This window comes from Ambystoma mexicanum, chromosome 7q (genome assembly GCF_040938575.1).
Source record: "Ambystoma mexicanum isolate Mex_15411 chromosome 7q, UKY_AmexF1_1, whole genome shotgun sequence".
Lineage (NCBI taxonomy): Eukaryota > Metazoa > Chordata > Amphibia > Caudata > Ambystomatidae > Ambystoma > Ambystoma mexicanum.
In genome coordinates this window covers 915,114,216-915,137,427 of record NC_090941.1, presented here as the reverse complement: position 1 = coordinate 915,137,427, position 23,212 = coordinate 915,114,216, and the positions used below count along the sequence as shown (strand labels likewise).

Genomic DNA, 23,212 nt, shown 5'->3' with positions numbered 1-23,212 from the left:
TACGTGGGGGAGCACCTGGTTGAAGTTTTGTCTTTGGCAGGGACCCTTTGTTTCCTGCAGAGGCTCCAGAGTGTCTGTGAAGGCAGGAAGTGAGGGAGGAGTCTGAAACTGCAGCCCTTGGTTTTCTAGTCTTCCTGGAAGGAACCAGGTCCTACTGGGACGCTGGCTGTCCTGGTTGGACAGCCACACACCCCTTTCTGTAAACTGCAGGGAGAGTTGGCAGATGTTGTGCTTGGGGTCTTGTATAAGCCTATTCTGGAAGCTGTTGAAATGACAACTGCTGGAACCAAATCTGAAGAGGAAGAAAAGACTGCTTAACTGATTCTAGAGACCGTAGAGTCTCCTGTGTAACTTGAGCCTGTTTTAACCCTTTCTTCCAAGCGACCTGTGACTGATGCTTACTTATCTTGAGAAGATCGGCATTTAGAGCCATCCCTCGATTTTGTGCGATTTTGCTGGGCTGTAAACCGGCAATACCAGGGGGCCGCAAGCTAGTGTGCGGTGCAGAGTCTTCCGAAATCGGTTTCGCTCCGTAACTTTGGTGTACTCCTGCTGGACCTCCAGAGACCCGATTCGAATCCCTGAAGTCACTTCACCAGAGTGCTGGACCGAGAGAGTGAAGAGAATCTGACTGGCGATATTTTTTCAGTTACCTGTAAAGGGCACCAAATCCAAAGGCGCTAGAAGCCTTGAAGAATCTTTTGTTGCAAAACTGTCGACGACTACTGCAAGTTCCATCCACTTTGTTGCTTTCATCACCAGACTGAGTTTCCAGGGACTGAGTCCCGTGCTACTGTATAGTGAAGGCGTCCACCCAGAAGCTCATCTTTTCTTCTGAGGTACTGTGTTGGCTTGGGTAATACTTGACTTAAATCCTAGTTCGATCCTGTGTGGGTGATTTGTGTGTTTGGGAGTTCACCCATACTGTTTTCCCAAGCCTAATGCTGAAACGCGTATAGGTAGCCTATTGTGAAGTCCTTGAACACGTTTTACTGACTCTGAAGCTGGTACTTGCGTGTCTGACGAGATATCCTTTGAAACTCTGACTCTTCTGCTTCTGAGAAAACTCACGCTCTAGAATAGAGGAGGACTTTAAAATATGAGACTTCTGTCTGGAAAATATAACAAGTGTGAAAATTGATTACTTACAAATGTGTAACTTTTTTTCCTGAACAGACTAAGTTACAAAATGTCTTTTGTTGAATACTGCCCCTCTAAAAGGTATGTTCGTTTCTCTCTTCTAGAAAGTAATTGTTTGGTGGCGTTCTGTTCTGAAACTGAATGAGTTGAGAAGCTTACCAATCGGGCTTACTCACCTTGAATGCCAGTGTGCTATTCTAAAAGTGTACTATTGGGTTTTGCTTCCCCTGATCTGCTTTAGTGCATTTCTAAAAAAAAGCCCTGAAGTTCTTACTTAGAATTGCACACTACTGCCCCTCTGAAAATATGCAGGTCCTTACCCTGAAATGCTGATTGCCTTTCTTAGGTCTGATGGAGTTCTTACTTTACTTAATTTTGTACCACACTTTTGAAAAGTATCATTGGGTAGACTGTCTATTACTGTATTAGAAAAAGTGTAATCGTTTTACTCCTACATCCTGTCCCCTTTCCTCCATACTTTTGGGACATTCCGTCCTGTGGGTCGGGACCGGAGCACTTTTTGTAAAAAAAAAAGGCATCAAATTGTAAAAAAATGTGTCGTCCTCTTTTTACGCGGGGTACCGCACGCAGCCGTAACCCTGCACTCCTTAGCTGCGCCCCGCACATCACCCTTCAGTCCTTTTCTCCCGTCGGGGCTGGATGCACTAGCATCCGGTTCTGCAGTCGCGTAGTCCTCCGTCTATGCCAGAGTGTCTGGGATTTTCCACTTGTTCCTCTTGCGAGCGTCGCTTCACTAGGTGGATCCCCATTCTCTCTGCTTTCAGTGTCTGGGTCCGGATCACCGTTGGGACTCGTGTTTCTTCTGCGACTCCCTTTCAGTCCGGGCACTTCAACGTTGTCTTCGTCGGTGGAAGGAGAACTTCCAGAATGTTCCTCCGTCGTGTTTCCAACTCTTCATCGACGGAAAGAGACGCCCAGTAAGTTCCTTACTTTTCAGGGCACCCTGGCTGGGGGACTCCTTCCCGGGGTCCTCCAGGTCGGGAGGGGCTTCAAAAGCTCTGCTATCAGGGTTCTCCCTGAGGTGCCTTGCAGGCCTAATAGGCGCACCAGGGTTTTCTCCAAGGGTTTCCATGAGGGGCCTGCCTATAGCGGATCACAATCCGAGGTCCACCGATCAGGTGCTAATAGCCAGCATAGTCGTGCTGAGGCATTGGGTTACTGGAGTTCGCTCCGAGGTCTCCTTCTCAGGAGCTTCACACACAGACACCGGGGTGCGCCCTTAGGCCTCTGAGGTTTTCTCTACCGAACCACGGTTCGAGGCCCCTCTTGAGGGAGCTATTAAGACCAGACTCTGTTCCCAGGTTCCTCTTAACAAGGCTAAGGTGTGTACCAACAGAACTGAGAGGCCTGTTAAGGTCTGGTCTGTGAGGTGGATTCCTCAACTTTCCCGCTCTTGCAGAGTTACCGGTTCTGTTGAGGGGGCACAGGGAGAGGTCGTCAACCGTATCTCCCGTTACCGGCATTGCAGAGGTTCCTCCTTTTGGAGGCTATTTGAAGGGACAGGATGTCCAGTAAACATCCAAGGCCCCATAGTACCGGCTCTGCTGAGGATCCTTGTGTCAAGGCTAAGATATCATTCAAGTTACCTGACCAGTCTGTGGAGTCAACTGCCTCATCTACACATGTGACGCAGTTCTCCTCAGATGTTCACAAAATGGCGGGGCTTCCCGCGTGGACTACAGCAGCCATTTTGGATTCTTCCCTCACACCCATGCTAAAACGGACGGGTGCTGGTAGCCTTCTTTTCGGTGGACAACCTTTTCCACGCGACAGTGTGAATCCGTTCCGCCCTTCCTTTGACTGGCGTGCTCGGATGCCGCTACCAAATTCGGTCTTGCTTCCTTCTACATCTGCCCCATTGGTCTACGTAGACCCACTTGGCAGCCCTCCTCACTGCGTTCAGGGGTTATGCTCCTCATGAGAGAGGCTGCTGCCCACTACAGAGCCTAAGGTCTCGGCAGAGGATGCCTTTTTTGGGAAATTTCATAGTCTAATGATTTCTGATCCCATGAGGGAGTACTTAAAGGGCCTTTTTAGGGAAATCTGCCCTCAGACTCCGTTGCCTGCACCGACAGTTCCTGTCACGGCGCCTGTCACCCCGGCGGCAGCTCCTCTGCCTCCTGGCCCTCCCCCGGCTCTTCCGCCTCTGCCTCCCTTGTCACTGGTGGACAAGACTCGCGCAGAGCTTGATGTCAGTCTGATGCCGGTCGCGTTGCAGCTGGGGATCCAGATGCTCTAGACGACCCTTTGGCAGATCAGGACAGTGAGGACCAGCCCAGCTCTCTCTGTGCATTTCACGACTGGGTACTGGACATGTCACTCCTTGACATACCAGTGCCTGAGGCACTCGCTCGGCAGGAAGGGGTGCTCTCGGGGGCGCTAACCTTGCCTCCACAGGAGCGCACCGGCCTTTTCCTTCAGAGGGTCGTCCTGGCCTGGGCCCGCAAGGTCTGGCAGTAAACCTGAACCAGGCTGCACGTAAATAAAAGGATTGACACTCGTTTCAGGCTTCACACCTCTGAGAAAGTCATGCCTTGGCGTCATGCCCTCTCTTATCCTCTACGGTGGTAGCGGCCGCCACTCTGCATTCCAAGCCAGCCTCTCTGACTTCCGCAGCTGCGGCTCAAGTTCTGTCGAAGGAGGACAAATTGCTCGATTCCTTGGGCAAGAGGTTTTTTGCCAATTTGGCGCTGCAATTGTGTCAGGCCAATGCAGAGCTCATCCTGGCGGCGGCGAATATAAAACTGTGGAGCAATTTGGCTGACTTCCAGGAGTTCATTCCTGTTGACAGTTTAGAAGACTTTAAAGGCGGCTTGTCAGACGCCAGAGTGTTGGCGCAAGGTATGCTGGAGGCTGCTGCGCCTCATGTTGACACCTTGGCTCGTGGCCTCATGCTGGGGGTGGACACCTCTTGTCTGGCTTGTCTTCATGCAGCGAAGTTTTCGAACGAGGTCCAAGATAAAGTTCTGGACCTGCCTTTTGATGGCAGAGTGCTTCATTCTTCAACGGATGACGAGCTCACCAAGACTAAGGCGAGCATGCAAACTGCCAAGTCTCTGTCGCTGCTTGTGAAGGCCCCAGTCAAAGGTCAGAGATCTGGGTTCCAAGATCGCAGGTCGTGCAGGAATGATCTTCCGCCGGGTAACTCCCGCCACAGGCAGCAACATGGCCTGTTTTTCTCTCGTTCGTCCGCCTCCTCTTCAGGTACAGGTAGTCTCTCTGCCGAAAAGTCTGCAAAATATTTTTGGATGCTTGCACGAGACTCTGGTGGGAGGACGAATCTCGTCTCATCTGGAGGCGTGGCAAAACATCACCGACTACCAGTGGGTTTTGTCCTTCGCTTGGGTGGGCTTCCGCTTGCCCCTCCCCGCCCCCCACCCTTCAACCCTCCTTTCCAACAGTCGGGGTAGCGCTCCCTCGGAGCCGAGGTCCAGAAGCTTCTAGATCTCAGGGCTGTAGAACCCGTTCCCCTAATGGAACGAGGGGAGGGCTTCTACTCTCTGTTTACGGTGCCAAAACCCGACTAGGCTGGCCTCCGCACCATTCTAGACCTTTCCCAGTTCAACCTTTCTCTTCCCCAAGAGAAATTCAAGATGATTACACCCTGCCAAATAAAGTCCTCTCTGCAGAAGGGCGACTGACTCAGAGTGGTGGACCTTCAGGATGCTTATGTGCATATCCTGATTTGGAGCCCGCATCGCAAATATCTTGAGATTCTCCCTGGGAGAGAACACTACCATTTTCGGTTGCTCCCTTTTTGGTCTCAGCTCAGCGCTGCGTGTCTTCACGAAGATGTCAGTCATCGCAGCTTTTTTAAGGCTACAGGGTATTCATGTGTATCCATATTTGGACGACTGACTTCTACGCAGTCCTTGTCCGGTGAAAGCCTCAAGCAATCTTCAGTTTCTCCTACAGCTCCTGTTCATTCTTGGGCTGTCGGTGAACTGGTGGAAATCCTCCATGACGATCTCTCAGGATCTGATATTCCTGGGTTTCCGTTGGAACACGATTGACTGCAGAGTGTACTTGACAGTGGACAGGATGGCCGATCTGTTAACCACGTGTCAAGTCTTCATTCAGTCGGAGAGCATGTCCGCCTGGTGGTTCCAGAGGCTTCTAAGCCTCATGGCCTCGTGCGTGCTTCCTCTTCCCTTCACGCATCTCAAGATGCGACTTACGCAGTTGGCTCTTCGGAGCTCCTGTCTTCAGGCAGTGGACCCAGACACCAAGATGGTTCCGGTTCCATCCTGCATGATGACAGATTTCCTATGGTGGTTTTCTTCCAGCAATCTGTCAGTGGGTGCGCCCTTTCAGGAGCCCTCCCCTCAGGTGACCATTATGACAGACTCCTCCCTTCTTGGTTGGGGTGCAAGAATGGATCATCTTCAGGTTTTCGACCTGTGGTCGCCTTAGGACAGACAATTTCACATAAATTATCTAGAGCTCCTGGCGCTGAAAGCCTTCAAGCCAGGGATTGTGAACAAGGTGATCTGGATCCGCACGGACAATGCGGTTTCCATGTTTTACATCAACAAGCAGTGAGGGGGGTCCCACGTCTACTCCCCTTGTAGATCTAGCCATTCAGATTTGGGAATGGGCCATTCAGCACAGTGTTTAGCTGTTGGCGGTTCACATTCCAGGCCAGCTGAATGACAGCAGACTCTCTCAGCCGGCGAGCGGTGGTCAGCTACGAGTGGGAGCTGAACACAGAGATCCTCTCTGACCTTTTTCACCATTGGGGCACTCCAGAAGTGGACCTCTTTGTGTCATCGAAAAGGAAACTTCCTTTTTATGCTTCCAGGAACGGGCTCAGAGCTTCTTCCCTGGGGGACCGCTCTCGGGATTGCGTGGCACAATGAGGGCCTACGCCTTCCCGCCTCTTCCTCTGATTCACCGGGCGCTATGCAAGCTCAGGAACTCGTCGAATTGCACTCTCCTGTTCATAGCCCCGTGGTGGCCAGCCAGATTCTGGTTTTCGGAGCTTCAGCATCTGTCAGTCTGCTCACCAATCAGGCTCCCGCTGGTTCCCGTCCTGCTTCACAGGAGCGATCAGCAGATGTGGCACCCCTCCCCACAATCATTCAGCTTGGTGGCCTGGTGCCTGAGTTCGTCTTTAGAAAGCTTCAATTTGTCAGCGGATAATGTGCGTATTATCCAAGCGTCTAGAAAACCTTCGACCAGGTCTCTGTATAGTAGCAAATGGCTCTTTCTGTCACTGGTGTTTAGCAAAAAAGCTGGACCCCAGAGAAGCCGACATCGACACAGTGCTGTCCTTCATTTCTCATCTGGCAGCTTCAGGCATGTTTGTCTTGGACTATCGGCTATTGTTGCTTACCTATCCACTGACTCTGACACCCTGTCATTAAAAGGCACTTTACAGGTCTGTTGCATCTGTATCCACCTGTGCGTAACCCGCATCCTAAGTGGGATCTGAATGTGGTTCTTACTGCTTTATGCCATAAACCCTTTGAGTCCACGGCTACGGTGGATTTGAAATGCCTTTAATGGAAAATGTTTTTTCTAATGGCGGTGACTTTGGCAAGGCGTGTGAGTGAGCTTCAGGCCTTCTCGGTAGAACATCCATTCCTCACCTTTCAGAAGGATAAGATTGTCCTTCGGACCAATCCTTCCTTCCTTCCAAAGGTGGTATCCGATTTTCATCTGAACCAGTCTTTCCTTACCAGTTTTCTTCCCAGAACCGGCCTCCGATGCCGAGAGGGCTCTGCATAATTTGGATGTAAGACGAGCTCTTAAGTTTTATTTGGACAGAACATCTAATCTTCAGAGCTCTTCCCAGCTCTTGGTGACCTTCGGTGACCCGAAAGGAAAGCCGGCCTCAAAAGCAACTATCTCCTGATGGATTGCTTCCTGTATTTCGGAGGCTTATACCGTTCAGGTCCTTCAACCTCTGAAGGGAATTCATGCCCATCTGGTGCGGGGCAAGGCAGCTGCCATTGCCTTCCAAAAATATGTTCCCTGGGAAACCATTGCCAAAGCAGCTACGTTGGCTTCCCCATCAGCTTTTGTGAAATATTACTGCTTAGAGCTGAGCTCCAGGGCTGATGCTCAGTTCAGGCAAGCTGTTCTCAAAAACCTCGTTCAGTAAAGGAGGTCCATCCACCCATTGTCCTGTAAGGAGTGCTTGGTAATCTCCCAAAAGTATAAAGGAAAGGGAACGGGACGTAGGAGTAGAACAAAGTTACTCACTGTTGTGACTACTTTACTACTAGTCCATAGTCCCCTTTCCTCCATACGCCCGCCCGCTGTCCCCTCTAATAATTATCCTCCTATTATCAGACCTGGCAATAGGAAAGGACTGAAGCGCGATGCGTGCGGCAGAGCTAAGGAGGGCAGAGTTATGGCCGCATGCGGTACCCCGTGTAAAAAGAGGACGACACATTTTTTCAATTTGGTGCTTTTTTACAAAAAGGGCTCCGGTCATGTCCCACAGGACGGAATGTCCCAAAAGTATGGAGGAAAGGGGACTATGGACTAGGAGTGAGGTAGTAACTACGGTGAGTAACTGTTATTCTAATGCTTGTGAATCTGCTTGGAATCGCATGCTGTGCATCTAGTCTGACATCTAGTCGTAATCATGGCATATTCCATCTTTTTTTTGAAGATCAAAAAGGTATGTCGACGTGGCCGTGACTGCAACACTATCCGTGACGTGTAGTGTACCCAAAAACCTTCATGTGTCGAGGTTCCCCCAGTTTGTTTTTTTCTGCCTTTCTGATGGGTCGCTTTATGTGGAGCTTTTACTTCGAGTTAATATTGCTGTTGCCTGCGTCTTTGGTGCACCCATTGGTGGACATTCTCGACGACTGTTCGACCCTCTTGACTGCTGTTCCAGTTTTGCTGATCTGGAACTCTCGTTGCCTCCGGTATCTCAACGGCTGTTTCTCGACCTTGGACTTCAGGCCCGGCCTTAAAGTAGGGTGAGGGGACATGTTTTCTAATGACACTGCTCTCTTAGAATTACTTTTCTTTTCTACCCCTCCTTGTATTCCCTTTCTCATCTGACTGCTTTTCCACGCTATTATGTAGAGAATTCCTTTTAAATGTTGCCCTTTGTGTAACGTCAAATTCGAGGGGGATTGGGTCCTCCAACGTATTCCATATCTATGACTGGTAATGTCCACAGCTGTGCTGCTTCGGAAAATCTTTGGCGTCTGCGTCCTGCGTCGATGCGCCGTCCCCGAGGACCTCCTCCGACGGCCAACGTCACCCGATGTGATAAGTAGGACGCACAACGCCCATAGCCTCAAATCCGTTTTTTCCGCGAACGTGTTTGCTTCATGAATCTCGGTACGCCTCGACTCGTTGGAGTTGCTGTTTTCTATTCTCGGTTCGTTGAACCTGTTCGGTTGGTTGTGAAGACCTGTTCGTGGTGATGTCTTTCTCATCTTCGACCCTGCGTCCGGGCTTCAAGAACTGCAGGGACTGTGGGTCCAAGTTGTCGGTCACGGACTCGCACGATGCCTGCCTCTGGTGCCTCGGGAGGCCCACGATACGGACGACTGTCGACTGCCAGTCGCTCACTGCAAAGGCATTGCGGGAACGCAAGAAGAAGCTGTCGGTAGGCCGGGTGTCTAAGCCCCGGAAGTCGGGGTCTTTCTCCCGATGACTCGAGGGGTGACTCTCCGCGTCGTCGTAGGAAGTCCGGTGGATCTCCTTCCAGGAGTCGGTCTCGCCACTCCTCCGCCTCTTCTAGGCATTCCAGGAAGCGCCGGCATAGGTCGCCTTCCCCGTCCTCTTCCGAGGACTTCGCCCGTCGGCGGGTCGCTTATCCCTCCATCCAAGCGACACCGGAGGTATGGGCTTCCTTCGGGAAGCAGATGCTAGCGATTCTGCAATCGAAGGGCACCGGTCTGTCTGCGCCTCCGAGTGGGGTCGGTCGGCACCGGTCGAGAGACACCGCCCGTACGCCTTCGGGCTCGGGTGGTCGGCACGGCCCGCGGGAGAGGTCCCGCTCGCACAAGGGTAGCCGTTCTCGCCATGCCCATTCCAAGTCCCGGTCCTCAACACGCTCAAGACCGCGTGATCCTGTGCCGCCTTCGAAGAAGACGTCGACGCCTGTGGCGCCGAGGTCGTCAACAATTCCTCTCGAGGTTCCGTCTTCGAGGGGGTCGTCGGCGCCCAGGTTGTCGAGACACGCTCGGAGCTCCGGCTTCGAGGACTGTGTCGACGCCGCAGATGCTGGATGCGTTCCAGCTGACGTCGACTCGTTCGGCGCCCTCGCCGCCTTTCGAGGCGATGGTGTCGGAGGGGCCCCGTGGCATGGGGTTTGCCCCTAAAAAGGCTATGGCTAAGGTCCGACACTGCCTTGGTCCACAGAGGCCTTCCTCTCCCCGCCTGGAGTACATTTCAGAGGGTGATGAAGGCTCTGATGGCGGCCTGGTTCCGGTTACGGTTCCAGATGACCTTAACTCGGGCCATAGTCAGTTTGATGACCTGAGGCAGTCACTGCATGATGCCAGTGGACTGGGCACCTCTCCGGAGGTGGAGTATTGTCGGCCGTAGCCTGGCACTCATGCCGATTCGTCATATTGGCGCCTTATGTCTCGGGTTACCGAGTACTTGGGTTGGTCAGCTCCCCCAGGGGAGTTCGTTCAGGGTGATCTCACGGGCATCCTTGATCTCGGTCCACCCACTGACCCGGTTTTGCCTTTTCATATGGCTCTGCAGAGAAGGGTGGCAGCGGCTTGGACTGCTCCGGAGAGTCTCCCGGCAGTGGGCAAGTCTTTGTCGCGTAAATACCGTCCAGCTAGTAGCGACCCCTGGTACTTGTCTAGGCACCCCACCCCGGAGAGTTTGGTGGTGCAGGCGGCTACGGCCCCGGCAAAGCAGGCGCCGTATCCTACCATCCCTCCGGATAGGGACGACAAACGTTTTGACGGCTGGGCGAAGAAAGTGTTTTCTTCGGGGCGTATGGCGCTTCAGGCGGCCAACACCATATGTGCCTTGTCTCGTTTCACACACACTCTGTGGAACTGTGTTGCATTAGCAGCTGATCATATTCCCGAAGGGGACGAACGGGATGGTTTCCTTGCTATGGTTCAGGATGGCAAGGATGCCATGTGAGGCCATTCAGTCGGGTTTGGACTTGGCGGCGAGCACCGTAATGCGCAGGTTTGCGTGGTTGCGGAAGTCTGGGTTCGCTCCTGATGTGCAGTCCCGGCTCCTCAACATGCCTTTTGACGGTGAACACCTTTTTGGCAGCAAGGCTGACGAGAGCCTTGAGAGGTTGCAGACCTCCAAAGCTGCAGCGAAATCGCTGGGTGCTGCAGTTCGCCAACCTCCGCCTTTTCATCCTAGGGGACAGCAATGGAAGGGAGGTTCCTTTCGCTATTACTCGTCCTTCAGTAAAGCGAGAGGAGCTAGCAGTCAGAGGCCATCGTAAGAGTGCCAGAGGTGGAAAGAGATGTACTCGAGGGGCCAAGGCCGCTCGGGCAGTTGCCTCTTTGCCCTCAGGCAACGCCGCAGCCGCTACCACTCAGTCATGAGGCCAGGTCCCATGGTTCGCCGGTTGGGGGAAGGCTGGTGCAGCATCTTGTAGAGTGGCAAGCCATTACTTCGGATGTGAGTTCTGGAGATCATAACCCACGGCTACTGTCTTCCTTTTCGGCAGAGGCCTCACGAAAATCCACCAGGGAACCTCTCTTTGAAGAGTCAGTCCGGATCCGCTCTTTGCGCAGGAAGTTCAAGCCCTGCTGGAGAAAGGCGCCATAGAACTGGTGCCTGTAGCGGAGAGGAACAAGGGATGGTATTCCCCTTATTTTTTGATTTCAAAGAAAGACGGGGGATTGAGACCCATCATGGACTTGCGCGGTTTGAACAAACTCCTCAGGAAGGACAAGTTCAAGATGGTGACTTTCTCAAGTCCTCCAGGCCCTTCAACTTCAGGACTGGTTGGTGTCTCTCGACCTCAAGGATGCTTACTTCCATGTGCCGATCCATCCCAAGCACAAGAAGTACCTGAGGTTCGCGGTTGGTGACTCGCACTTTCAGTTTCGGGTCCTGCCGTTGGGATTGACCTCTGCCCCGAAGGTTTTCACCAAGCTCATGGTGGTGGTGGCAGCGCATCTCAGGAAAGGGGGATTCACGTCTACCCCTACCTGGACGATTGGTTGATCAGGGGGAGCTCTCCCGAGCAAGTCCTGGATCATCTGTCCGTCGCCTGCCACTCCCTTCACAGGCTGGGCCTCTCCCTCAATTTAAAGAATTCCCATTTGACACCAACGCAGCGGCTCCAGTACATCAGAGCAGTGCTCGACACGTCCCTGGGGCAGTGTTTTCCTCCTTAGGTGAGGGCTCTTCACATTCAGCAGATGGTGCACAAGTTTCAGTTTGCCCAGAATTTCCCAGCGTCCGAGTTCTTGAGACTGCTCGGCCTCATGGCATCCTGCATTCTTGTGCCAGAGGCCCGTCTGCGGATGAGATCTTTGCAGTCGGCACTCAAGCTCCAGTGATCTCAGTCCTCCGGCAGGCTGTCGGACCCTGTTCAGGTGCCGCCCTCGGTAGCCCGGGACCTTCTGTGGTGGGCCGTCGAGGGCAATCTGATGAAGGGGGCCCCATTTTGGCTGCCCTGGCCGGCGGTGACGATCGTGACGGACGCATCCCTCACGGGATGGGGAGCTCATGCCAACGAGCCGACAGTCAGCAGTCGTTGGTCTCGGTCGGAGTCCAGACTCCATATCAATCTGTTGGAGCTGAGGACCGTCAGGCTAGCCCTGAAGGCTTTTCTGCCGACTGTGCGCGGGAAGAGTGTCCTGATTCTGACGGATAACACGGTGGCCATGCACTACCTCAACAAAAAGAGGGGGGCAGGGTCACTTCCGCTGTGCAGGGAGGCGATGCAGCTTGAGTTCTGGGCCATCCAGCAGGAAGTTTCGATCTCGGCAGTTCATCTGGCCGGAGACGACAACGAGATGGCGGACGCTCTTAGCAGGCAGAGCACGATCTCTCACAAGTGGGAGCTGGCTCAGGAGATTCTCCTGGAGATCTTCGCCCTTTGGGGGACCCCTTAAATGGATCTCTTCGCCTCTAGTGTCAACCGGAAGTGCGAAAGGTTTTGCTTGCGGGAATTTCCTCCAAAAGGAGCCTTAGGAGACGCGTTCGTGGTGGAGTGGTCATTCCCACTGCTGTAAGCGTTTCCTCCAGTCCCCATTATCCCGCAAGTGTTGCAGATGTTACGGAGGTTCGGTTCCCGGATGATCCTCATTGCTCCGGCGTGGGCCCGGAAGACGTGGTACCCGGACCTTCTCGACTTGTCCATCTGCCCTCCATGTCGTCTTCTCTACCGAGACGATCTGCTCTCACGGGTGGGATGGGGGGGGGGGTCAGGTTCTCCATCCAGAGGTCAGATCCCTCAATCTTCACGCTTGGCTTCTGAAAGGTTGAGGTATAAGGATTGGGACCTCCCTGAAGGAGGCCGGCAACAAAGTCTCTGTGCCGTTGGAGAAAGTTCTGCGACTGGTGCAGAGTTCAGAATGTGGATCCTTTTGAATGCGACAGTACCATGTTTTAGTCTTTTTTGCTTTCTTTGGCCCACAGGGGCTTGCAAGTGGCGACCATTAAAGGTTACCTGGCAGCGCTGTCCATATTTAAGCACTCGTCTGTAGAGTGTTCCTATTTTAAGATTCCTTTAATTTCGCAGTTTTTGAAAGGGCTCACTATTGTTTTCCCTCCGTCACCTTTTTTGGTGCCAGGTTGGGATTTGAACCTTGTTCTTAAGTTTCTTATGGGTGCTCCGTTTGAGCCTTTACATTCTTGCCCTTTGAGGCTGTTGACTCTGAAAACTGTGTTTTTGGTTGCGGTTACTTCCGCTCGCAGAGTGAGTGAGTTACAGGCACTTTCAGTTAAGCCACCCTTCACTGTGTTTCACAAGGACAGGGTTGTCCTTAGTGTTCGTCCTTCTTTTCTTCCGAAGGTGGTTTCGGATTTTCATTTGAGCCAGAAGGTGGTTCTTCCGGCGTTCTATCCTCCTCCACATCCTGGTAAGGAAGAGGAGAGGCTCCATAGGCTTGATCCTCGGAGAGCGTTGAGCTTTTATATTTCACGCATGTGCCGGGTCAGAGTGGACGTTACACTTTTCATTGGTTACGCTGGGAAGCGTTTGGGACAAGCTGTGACGAAACAGACTGTCTCGTTGGATTATTTTAGCTATCTCCGAGTGTTACCGCTTGGCGGGTAAGGACCCTCCGGCTGGCTTGCGGGCCCATTCTACCAGAGTGGTGGCTGCGTCTACTGCCCTGCAGAGGGGAGTTCCTATTCGTCACATCTGTGATGCAGCCACCTGGGCTTCAGTGCATACTTTTTTACGTCCCTATTCCCTTGATTCCATCAGAGGGCAAGATCTGGCCTTTGGCAAGGCAGTTCTCTATTCCGCAATTTGATTGGGCATGCTAAATTTGTATTCTAAATTCTTTCCCACCTCCTTGCCTGGTACTGCTTTGGGAGTCTGTCATAGATATGGAATACGTCGGAGGACCCAATCCCCTCGAAGAACAAGTTACTTTCTTACCTGGTAACGTTCTTTCGATGGGATGGTCCGACGACGTATTCCATATCGCTCCCGCCCTGCCTTCCCCACTGCAGAATTTCTTTTGCAATTGCAGCTTGCGTTCCACAAGGCCTTGTGTGTCTGACTGGCAGAAAACTGGTGGCATACGTTCTGGGGAAAAACTATAACTGAGGCTATGGGCGTCGTGCCTTCTACTTATCACATCGGGTGACGTCGGAGGAGGTCCTCTGGGACGGTGCATCAACGTCATCGACGTAGGACGCAGACGCCAAAGATTTTCCGAAGCAGCACAGCTGTGGACATTACCTGTCATAGATATGGAATACGTCGCCGTTGGCAGTGCATTGGGGAATCACACCCAGGCAACTAAGGCCCACACTCTACTCCTAAGGCCAAACACATAATCCCCTTGGCCTCCTTCGATGGATTCATCAAAAAATCCATCTGCACCCATAGGCCCATTGCAAGTTTCGGCAGGGCCTACTGAACCTCCCAGTTCAGGGCATGCTACCCCTCCTACAGCCCCCCCAGCCCCCCAATACCTCAATCGCAGCCAGCACACTGTCCCCAGGCTTCTGCCTCTTCAGGCGCCTCCATAAACTGTATTCGCACATTGCAGAGGTGTCGAAAGATGCACCGAAACATGCTTCCCTTGCGAAGATGCTCCCCATATTCTGGGAGAAGTGTTCAAAGGCCCCTACACAAGGCTGTGGCCCCAGGTGGCTGCCTCTTTGCTTTTAGGGTATTCCCATGCTCCCCACCCCTGTCACTACTACAGGACCCTGTTCCTTTTTGATTCACCTTTCCGTCTTCCTGAAGACTCAGCTTTCTCTGCATGGACAAGAGAAAGGTTTGAGGCCTGCATAAATAAAATGTCAGAATTTATTGACTTTTCTGGTAAACTTTACAACATCTTTAAGATATGACATTGTAGGCCTTTGAAGTCACCAGGGCACCTGCCTGGGAGCTTGTCTTTCCTCTCCTCCGACACATAGTTTGTCTGATCCTCCTGAGAATATTTTCTAGGATGGCCAGACTATGTCTATTATGTCCCGAATCCAGACGATGATTCTCAGGGCCCAGTTTCTCAGGATCCAGATGCCTGGACCCCTGCTGATGACCAGAGGAATTGGCCCACTACCCCCAACCCCCGAGGATGAACCGGACAATCTATTCTTGAATGTTCGTGTCTCAACCCCAGAAGGCGTCACCAATAGATGATCAAATGCTGTTCAACACCCTCCTCTGGAAGGCTCTGGAGCACTTTCAAATTGTGACACAGGAGACCGTGCATGACTTGGATTTGGTTGAGGCTATCCTCCAAGAGAAAGACAGCCATCAGCTAGGCCATCTCGCTTTTGAACTCTGCAGAAAGCGGGTTTCCCCCGCCTTGCCCACTTCCTTGCTTACTTGGGCTGTCAACCACCGGGCTGAGAATTTTTCACCCCCACCATCTGATCCACTATTCATCAGAGGACATTCCATTCCAGACTCCCTGGTCATTACCACAACCAGGAAATGTTTGGGAGATTTACAGTTTTATGCTTAATCCCCTCTCCTAGTGAAACCCCCAGCACTTTTTGCTGGACCTTTTTCTTGTCCTGAATGAGCGGAGCCTTTATCCCATCATTCATTCATTATTTGCTCTAACCATGGGCACTCGGTTCTATGTTTTACCTATTTTCATGAAGCCTTGCTTTCCTCCATATCTCTTAAATGCATCTGTGTTACACTTTTGCTTCACACACCCTATGTGCAGTGTTGCTGGAGGGGTCCCTTTTGGGTTCTCATTTTTATATGCTTTCATTTTCTGTTTACTGTTCTTAAGGAAAGGTGGATACTTTGTATAACTTGTGAGATTAGCAGACCCCACCTTATGCAGAGTGCTAAGGGGATACTTTGTATCCCCACCCCATGCCTCCTCCCTCCACCCCCCCCCCCCTCACCCCCTCCCCTTGTCCTGTGACTTTTTGGTCACAGTGACAACCCTATAGTTATGGCCGCGTGCAGTGGTTGTGTTCTACCAACGTTTGTGCCATTTTCTACTGCATGCAGTATCCCTAGCCCCGGTTATGTTCTAACATGGTGGCTCCTTTCTTTTCCCTCCCGCCCCCATTTCTTGTGGGTTGTCCTTTGTTAGCCTTTTACTATTCCGGGAGGGGAAGGTGTGAATGTGTTTTGCCTTTGGCAGGAACCCTTTGGGTAATCTGCCAAGGCTCCAGTGTGTCTGTGAGGACGGGATGTATGTGAGGAGCCCTAAGCTCCTTTGTCTGATGTACCTGAATGGTCTTTGTGTGAACAAATCCTCCCAGAGCTTTGGTGAGCTCCATTTGGACCTCCAGAAACACAATCCCACTCATCCAAGTCCCCTCACCAGAGTGCAGGACTGCAGAATCGAGTAAGATCGACAGGGTGGTCACTGTTGGAGCCGATTTTAAAAAGGTGCCAAAACCGCAGACCGGTGTGGGAGATGGAAGAATTCCTTGCTGTGGGTCATTTCTCGCGACTGCTGGTGTGACAACCCATTCAAAGTCCCTTCTTTCGTCACCAGACTGAGGAATCGGGAGACCGGGCTATCGCTGCTGCACACTAAAGAATCCTGCTGCATTATCTTCAACCACCGTAAGTTACTGTGGGGCTGTGTTAGGGAGAATTCTCAGAAATGTGCTAATACCCTCCACCTTAGAGATCCCCAGCAACTTTGCTGGATTTTGAGGATTTTATTTTTTTTAACCTGGAGTGTGACCCTTTTTCCCCACTCTCTCGTATTTTAATGTGATTTTGAACACTGTTTCTTTTGGTTGTGGATTCTGACCAACTCCATAGGCATCATCGTTTACATTGTGTCACACAGCACTTTCAGTGCAATGGCACAGGGAAGTCTTTCAGATTTCCTAAAGGTTTAAATACCTTCTCTGGGATAAACTGTTTCTCAGAGCGGTAAAGTGAAATTGACTTTACTTACCATTGTAACTTTCTAGACCCAGCACACTATCTTACAATACAGTGCTGGAGGGGTTACTTAGTATCACCTTTGTCTATATTCTGAAGTGACTTTTTTTGTTACCCTTTCCTCACTGAATGGCTGGTGGCAGTGGTTTTGTTGAACTACCATGGTGTGCCTTTACCGCGGGCTGCGTTCGCAGCTACAGTAAAGCACCCACGGGAGCCATCTTTGTCAAAATGGCGCCCGGTCTTCTTTTTGTTTGCCATTTCTTTGTGGAAAGGTCCTTCTTGAGATTTACTCTGCGTGCCAAACCAGGTTTGGTCTCGTTCATTCTGCCTTTGGCGGGAATCACGAGCGATTGGGGTAGGCAGGAAGTGAGGGAGGTGTCTGAATCTCCCTGTGCTTGGTCTCCTAGGAGACCCAAATGCACTCTGTGGTGATTGGCCGGCTGACTGTCTGGCAAGGATAGCCACCCTGCTGGGTGAGTGACAGCTAGGCTGGAATGAATGGGAGAGAACTAAATAAAGGGTGAGTCTTTTGGCTTGGAAGGCAGTCGACCACTGGACGAAGGAACCGAAGAAGAACTTGAAGAGGATGCCTGCGGGAGCTCCTGGACTGTTGGTTTGCCCGGTGAAGCCCTGCTGCAGTGCCGAAACACCAAGTTCGCATCGACGGAGAAGCCCATGCAAGGACGACTTCTCCCCTTCAGTTGGTGGGACCAATCAACTCCAAAGTAAGCCACCTGGGCATCCATCTCGGAGCTGGTTGAATTTCCACAGAGTTGCTGCTGGAAACCGTATAGCCAGGGAGAGGAACGCCAGATTGTGTGCATTGCTCTTAAGCTGGCCTAGAGCTTTTGGAAGATCCTCCGGACTCCCAGGAAGCAGGAATGACCGAGCCTGAGCCCCCTCAACAGAGTGCGGGATCCCAGAAGCAAGGAAAGTCCACCTTGACAGCCAGGAACTGCAGTGTTATTTACGGTAGACGCGAGGAGCAAAAAAAACTGAATAGCCACTGAAAGTGAAGTTTGCTGGTTGCAAGTTTTGATCCTCCCAGTGCATTGCAGGAGTTCCCCTGACGTCATCCTTCTTGTCTCCACGACTGAGGCCCAGGAACAGTGAGACCTGCAGAGCTGCACAGGAACAGAAGTCATCAGCTGTATCTTTTCTGCATCTTTAAAGGTACCGTAAAAAGTCTAAGTGAACTTAACTCTTACCGTAGAGTGCTTGTAACATCTACAACTCGCGTCTAATCAGCTAGTGGCCCTACATTTGATTCTTCTTTTCATAAAGACTCCTAAGAACTTGTGCAAATACTTTTCCATTTACTTGCCAGAAGTGCTGCATCCTATACAAGACTTTTGCCCATTCACTTTGGCTCAGCCTATTGAATTGTATGAGACTTCTTGGAGGATCCAAAAGTATTTGCCTGCTTAAGAATATTTGTGGTATCTTGTTCTAATAACCTTTGCCTTTTACCAACTTCTAAAAGTATTGTAAATGCCAACAGTAAGATATTAATGTCCCCAGCACCCTAGTTATTGAAGTCACCTGTGGGTGTAGGTTGCGTCTGTGGACCATCCCAAAAGGGTCTATACTGATTTAGAAACTGAGTGTACAGTATTTAAGTGTATTTGTGTGCTACTATTATATTTGCTCCTTTCTGAGGAAGGCTTTATAACTGACTAATCAATTAATAATTGTTTATGCAAGAAACCTTGAGTATAAGTTTTATTTGAATACCTGTAACTGAATCTCTAACTCCACTACCGCTCACATTTCCCCTCTTGAGATAGGCCTGGCTGCTCAACACGCTACCAAAACTGTGTAGTGCAAGCTTGTACCAAAGGTTGGGTTGCCTATACCTGTAGTTGGAGTTGTTTGTGGTGTTCCCAGAGGGTACTGCATTCAAACTTTGCAGAACAGGCTCAAGGTAGAATTTGCTTCAAGCCGAATAATTGCTCCAATATGAATGGAGTGTGATACCGGTTGTTTGGGTGGCCACCCATACCCCTTTGCCGGGCTTAACAGCTTGTGCTCATTTAGAGAGTCCTTTGCAGGGTCCTTTTTTACTGTTATCCTACTAAAACATTTTATTTAAAGTAACCAAAGTATGAGGAAGTTTGCCTTTTCTGCTGCTGCATAGGAACTTTATCCCATCCTACACTGACTTGATGAACTCTTGACTATTGGACTGCTAATAGTACTAAATAACCTCTTTTTCCTTCCTACAGACTTAGTCTGAGTGACTGTAAATTAATTGAACTGTCATTTCACTAACAAATGCAGGCGCGAGCCACTACTATTGAAGCAATCGCCTATGAAAAGTATTGTTTGTTCCCGATGTGTATTGGCTTGTCTAAAATAGTATTAAAATACCTTGCCCTGTGTATATAAAATAAATGTGTAAGTTTCTTTGGGCTAATGTATTGACTGGTGTTAGGGAGAATTCTCAGAAATGTGTTAATTCCCTTCTACCTTAGAGACCCGCAGCTCTTTTTGCTGGACTTTAGGACTTTTTAGCTCTCATGTAATTTTAATGTGATTTATACTGTTTCTTTTGACATTGGAGTCTGACAAACTCCATAGGCATCATCTTTACTTTCTCGCAGCACCTTCAGTGCAGCGGCACAGGGAAGTCTGTTAGATTTTCCAATGGTTTAAATACCTTCTCTTGGTGAAACAGTATCCAGTCATTGCATCGAATACAAAGCATTGAATGCCAAAAGCATCAAATGCATTTTTTTCAAAGGTAAAAGTTTTATTTTAATAATGGGGTTTAAGGGGTAAAATAACAGGGTTTAGAGGGCGCCCCCATTAAAAAAAGAATTAAGAAAAAAATGCATTCAATGGTTTTTTTTAGATGCTAAGGCATTCAATGCTTTGGCATTCAATGCAATCACTATAAACCCGGTGAAACTACTGTTTCAAGAGCAGTGAAGTGAAATTAGCTTTACTTGCATTTTGTAACTTTCTAAACCCAGCACACACTATCTTACCATAGGTTGCTGGAGGGGTTACTTAGTATCCCCTTTGTCTAGTTTCCGATGTAACATTTTTTATGTTACCCTTTCTACAATTAATGGCTTGTGGCAGTGGTTTACTTTTTACTACCATTGTCTGTTTCTACCGCAGGCTACAATTGCAGCCACGTTAAAGCACCGATGGGTGCCCAAAATGGCCCGGTCTTCGTTTTTCACCATTTCTTGCTGGAAAGGTCCTTCTTGAGATTTACTCTGCGCTCCAAACAAGGTTTGGTGCCTTTTGTTCGTTTTGTCTTTGGCGGGATTCACGAGTGAAACCTGCCTCTGGCTCCAGTATGTCTGGCGGGGGCAGGAAGTGAGGGAGGTGCCCGAAACTCCCTGTGCTTAATCCCTGTGGTTACAGGAATGCACCCAAAGGTGATTGGCTGGCCGGCCGGCTGGCCGTCAAGGACAGCCACCCTGCTGTGATTGACAGCTAGGCTGGAATGAATGGGAGAAACCTGCATAAAAGGCGAAGCTTTTTGGATTGGAAGGCAGAGTCGACCGCTGGTCAAAGGAATCTGAAGAAGAACTTTGAAGAGATGCCTGCTGCAACTCCTGGACCATTGGTTTTCCTGGTGAAGCCCTGTTGCTTTGCTGAAGCTCTGAATTCGCCTCGACTAGAGAAGCCCTGCAAAGATGACTTCTACCTTGCAGTTGGTGGGACCAATTAACTCCAAATTTAGCCTGTCTATTTCCAAGTGCCAGGGAGAGGAACACCAGATCCTGTGCGTTGCTTTTAAGTCGGACCTGAGCACTAGGATGATCCACCCGTACTTCCCTGATATAGGACTGACCAAGCCTGAGCCACTTCAACAGAGTACTGGACCCCAAATGCGAGGAAAGTCTGAAGTGCTATCCGAGCACCGCGGTCTTGCTATATGCTATCAGACGCGAGGAGCTGAAACACTGAAGAACCGCTAAATTGAAATTTGCCCATTGCTGCCACTGACCTTCCTATTGCAGAGCAGGAGTCCCCAGATGTCCCCCCTCTTGTCCCCACAACTGAGGCTCAGGAACAGGATCTGCAGAGCTGTACAGGAACAGAAGCCAGCTTTAACCATTTCTTCTAACCAGAGGTACTGTAACGTCTAAGAACGTACCTCTTGTTGTGTAGCCTTGCTTGCTCTCAGTTGAGTCCTGTCTTGGTTACCTTGCAGAGTTGTTAAAGCTTTGCCACTCACAGACCTCCCAGCTTGTGGCCTTTCAAGTGTTCTGTTTTTCAACAAACATTGTGCGACTTTTTATTTACCTGCAAAGAAGATATTCAGCTCCGCTTGACATTGTGCAATTAACATTGGCTGGCCTGGCTCCCTGAGAGATGCCTATTTACCTCTGACTTTGACCCCAAGGAAAGGGCTAATTTACTCTGCTTTGGAAGGTTTCCAAAAGCACTTACCTGTTTATGAAATTATTTGTTAACCTTGGTTTTATTCCTCTAGTCTATCTTTTACACCTAACTCAGTTTTTATCTAAATGTACCATTGATACATCCGTGTCCTAGCTATGTAAGTCACCTGAGGGTGTAGGAAGTGTCTGTGTGCCATCCCCAATGGGTATCATCTGATTTAGAGAAACAGTGTTTTGAAGTGTATTGTGTTATCTGAAGAAGGCTTCTACAACGGACTGAAATAAAATAATTGCTTTATTAAGAAAACTTGAGTGGAAGTGTTTATTTGAATAACTGTACGGTGAAACTGTGTCACATTACTGCTCTCATTGACCCCTCTTGAAGAAAGCCTGGCTGCTCAGCCACACTACCAACCTGTGTAGTTCAGACTTCTACCAAAGGTTGTGTCCCTATTGCCAGGAGGTCTGGGTTATTGTAGTGCACCCAAAGGTTACTGCATACAATCTTGCCTAACTGGGTTCATTGTACTTGCCTACCGCTCACATCCTCCTCATAAGAAAAGCCTAGCTGTTCTGCCATTCTACCAAGAATTTAGGTAGTACAGACTTCTACTATGAGTTGGGGACCTGTACACAAAGGGATCATTTTATAGTCTTACCTCCAGGTGGACTTTAGGACAACTCCCCTAACAATAGTGTATCAGTGTTTCTTTCGACCATATGTATGCTACAATTTCTTTGTACTTATCTACAGTATTCTCTCCCTTCTAAGGTTAGCCTTGCTGCTCGGACTGTTACCAAATATCTCAGGTGGTACAGCCTTCTGCTAAGAGTTGGAGATTTGCACGGTCTCAGGTAGTTTTGTAAAGCCCTTAGTTGAACTTTAGAAAAACTGTCCGAACAATCACCCAGCCCTATGTTGGACCAGATCCTTAATCACATGAGTAATGTTTGTCAGATCCTATTCTCTTAAAGGGGTGTACCCCCAACTCTGTCCATACACAGAAAATGGGAGTACCCTGTGGAACTTCGAGCCAGGTTAAAAAAAAAAGCATTTTCCTGATTTGTTACCTCTGTGCTCCCTGGTACAAACATGTTCTGTAAAGTTTGTACATTTTGGTGTGCACAATCTGTGGGTTGGCAGCTTCTGTGTCAACTGTACTAACTGGTCCTCACTCTGTACTCCAAGCCGTACTTCTCAGATACTTTAGCAAGTTGGTGTTGGTTAGAACTTTTACTGCTATGGTCTGCGAATGATGTCCTAGATCCTCCTCCTAGTAATCAGTCTTAACTATGTGTAAACCTCTGTGTGAAAAGTCAAGAATTCTATTAAATATAATTTGTTGTAGCCAAGTGTTATGAGCATTACGCAACTATCTACAATTCTTTTTTCATTTTTTGAAGGGGCTCCTCCTTTCTCTTATCCAGAGAATCATCTTGGCCAGCTTGATGTAAACGAATTATTTTCAAAACTGCTTTCAACTGGAATTCTCAAAACATCCCAAACTGAGTCTGCATCCAGCCGTGAGTATATGTTTATGAATGAAGATAGATACTGTGCACACAACCATGAAGATATTTTGTGCATACTCCATGTTAAATACTGTGGCTTTTTTCTATGCCTTTTGGTCCTATAAAGTGCCCTGTCAATGATGGGTTCGCTGTGCTTGCTTCTGTGAGTGGGAAAGTGCCTCTGTCCCTCCTAGATGTATATTTGTAGTATGCCCTTGGTAAATGTGAGCCCCCCTGTTGCTACCCGAATGCTGCCGCGCTGTTGCCCCTCCACATCCTGCCTCCTGCACCCTCCCCCTGGCCCTGATTGGCCAAGTCATTCCTTCTCCTGGACCTATCTGGGCAGGCCTCTTCCCACCAGCCCCTGCGGCGAAGGGCCCCAAGGCAAATGGCAGCTCCAACAATGACTGCTCCAACAATGGCCGCTCCAACCAGTGTCTGCAGGGGAAGCCAACCATCAACCGACCTAAAAAAAAGTGTGGCATGGGTGGGGAGTAAAGCAGTCACTTTACTCCAGAAAGCCCTGCCACTCTACATTACCTTACTGTTAGGAAGAATTCTCAATGTGCTAATTCCCTTCACCTTAGAGACCCCCAGCAACTTCGCTGGATTTTGAGGAATTGATTTTTTGGTTGACCTGGAGAGAGAGTGAGCCTTTTTCCCACTCTTTTATTTTGATATGTGTTTTACCCTT

The 23,212-nt window shown here is 49.9% G+C and overlaps 1 protein-coding gene across 1 annotated transcript in view; it reads left to right on the top strand.

Annotated features, from left to right (window-relative positions):
• Positions 1–23,212, top strand: part of PCF11 (PCF11 cleavage and polyadenylation factor subunit) — a 498,315-nt gene that overhangs the window by 256,084 nt on the left and 219,019 nt on the right. The window contains exon 10 of the mRNA XM_069639870.1: positions 22,411–22,530. Within this exon, the coding sequence (XP_069495971.1) occupies positions 22,411–22,530 (120 nt within the window). The remainder of the gene's footprint in view (positions 1–22,410; positions 22,531–23,212) is intronic.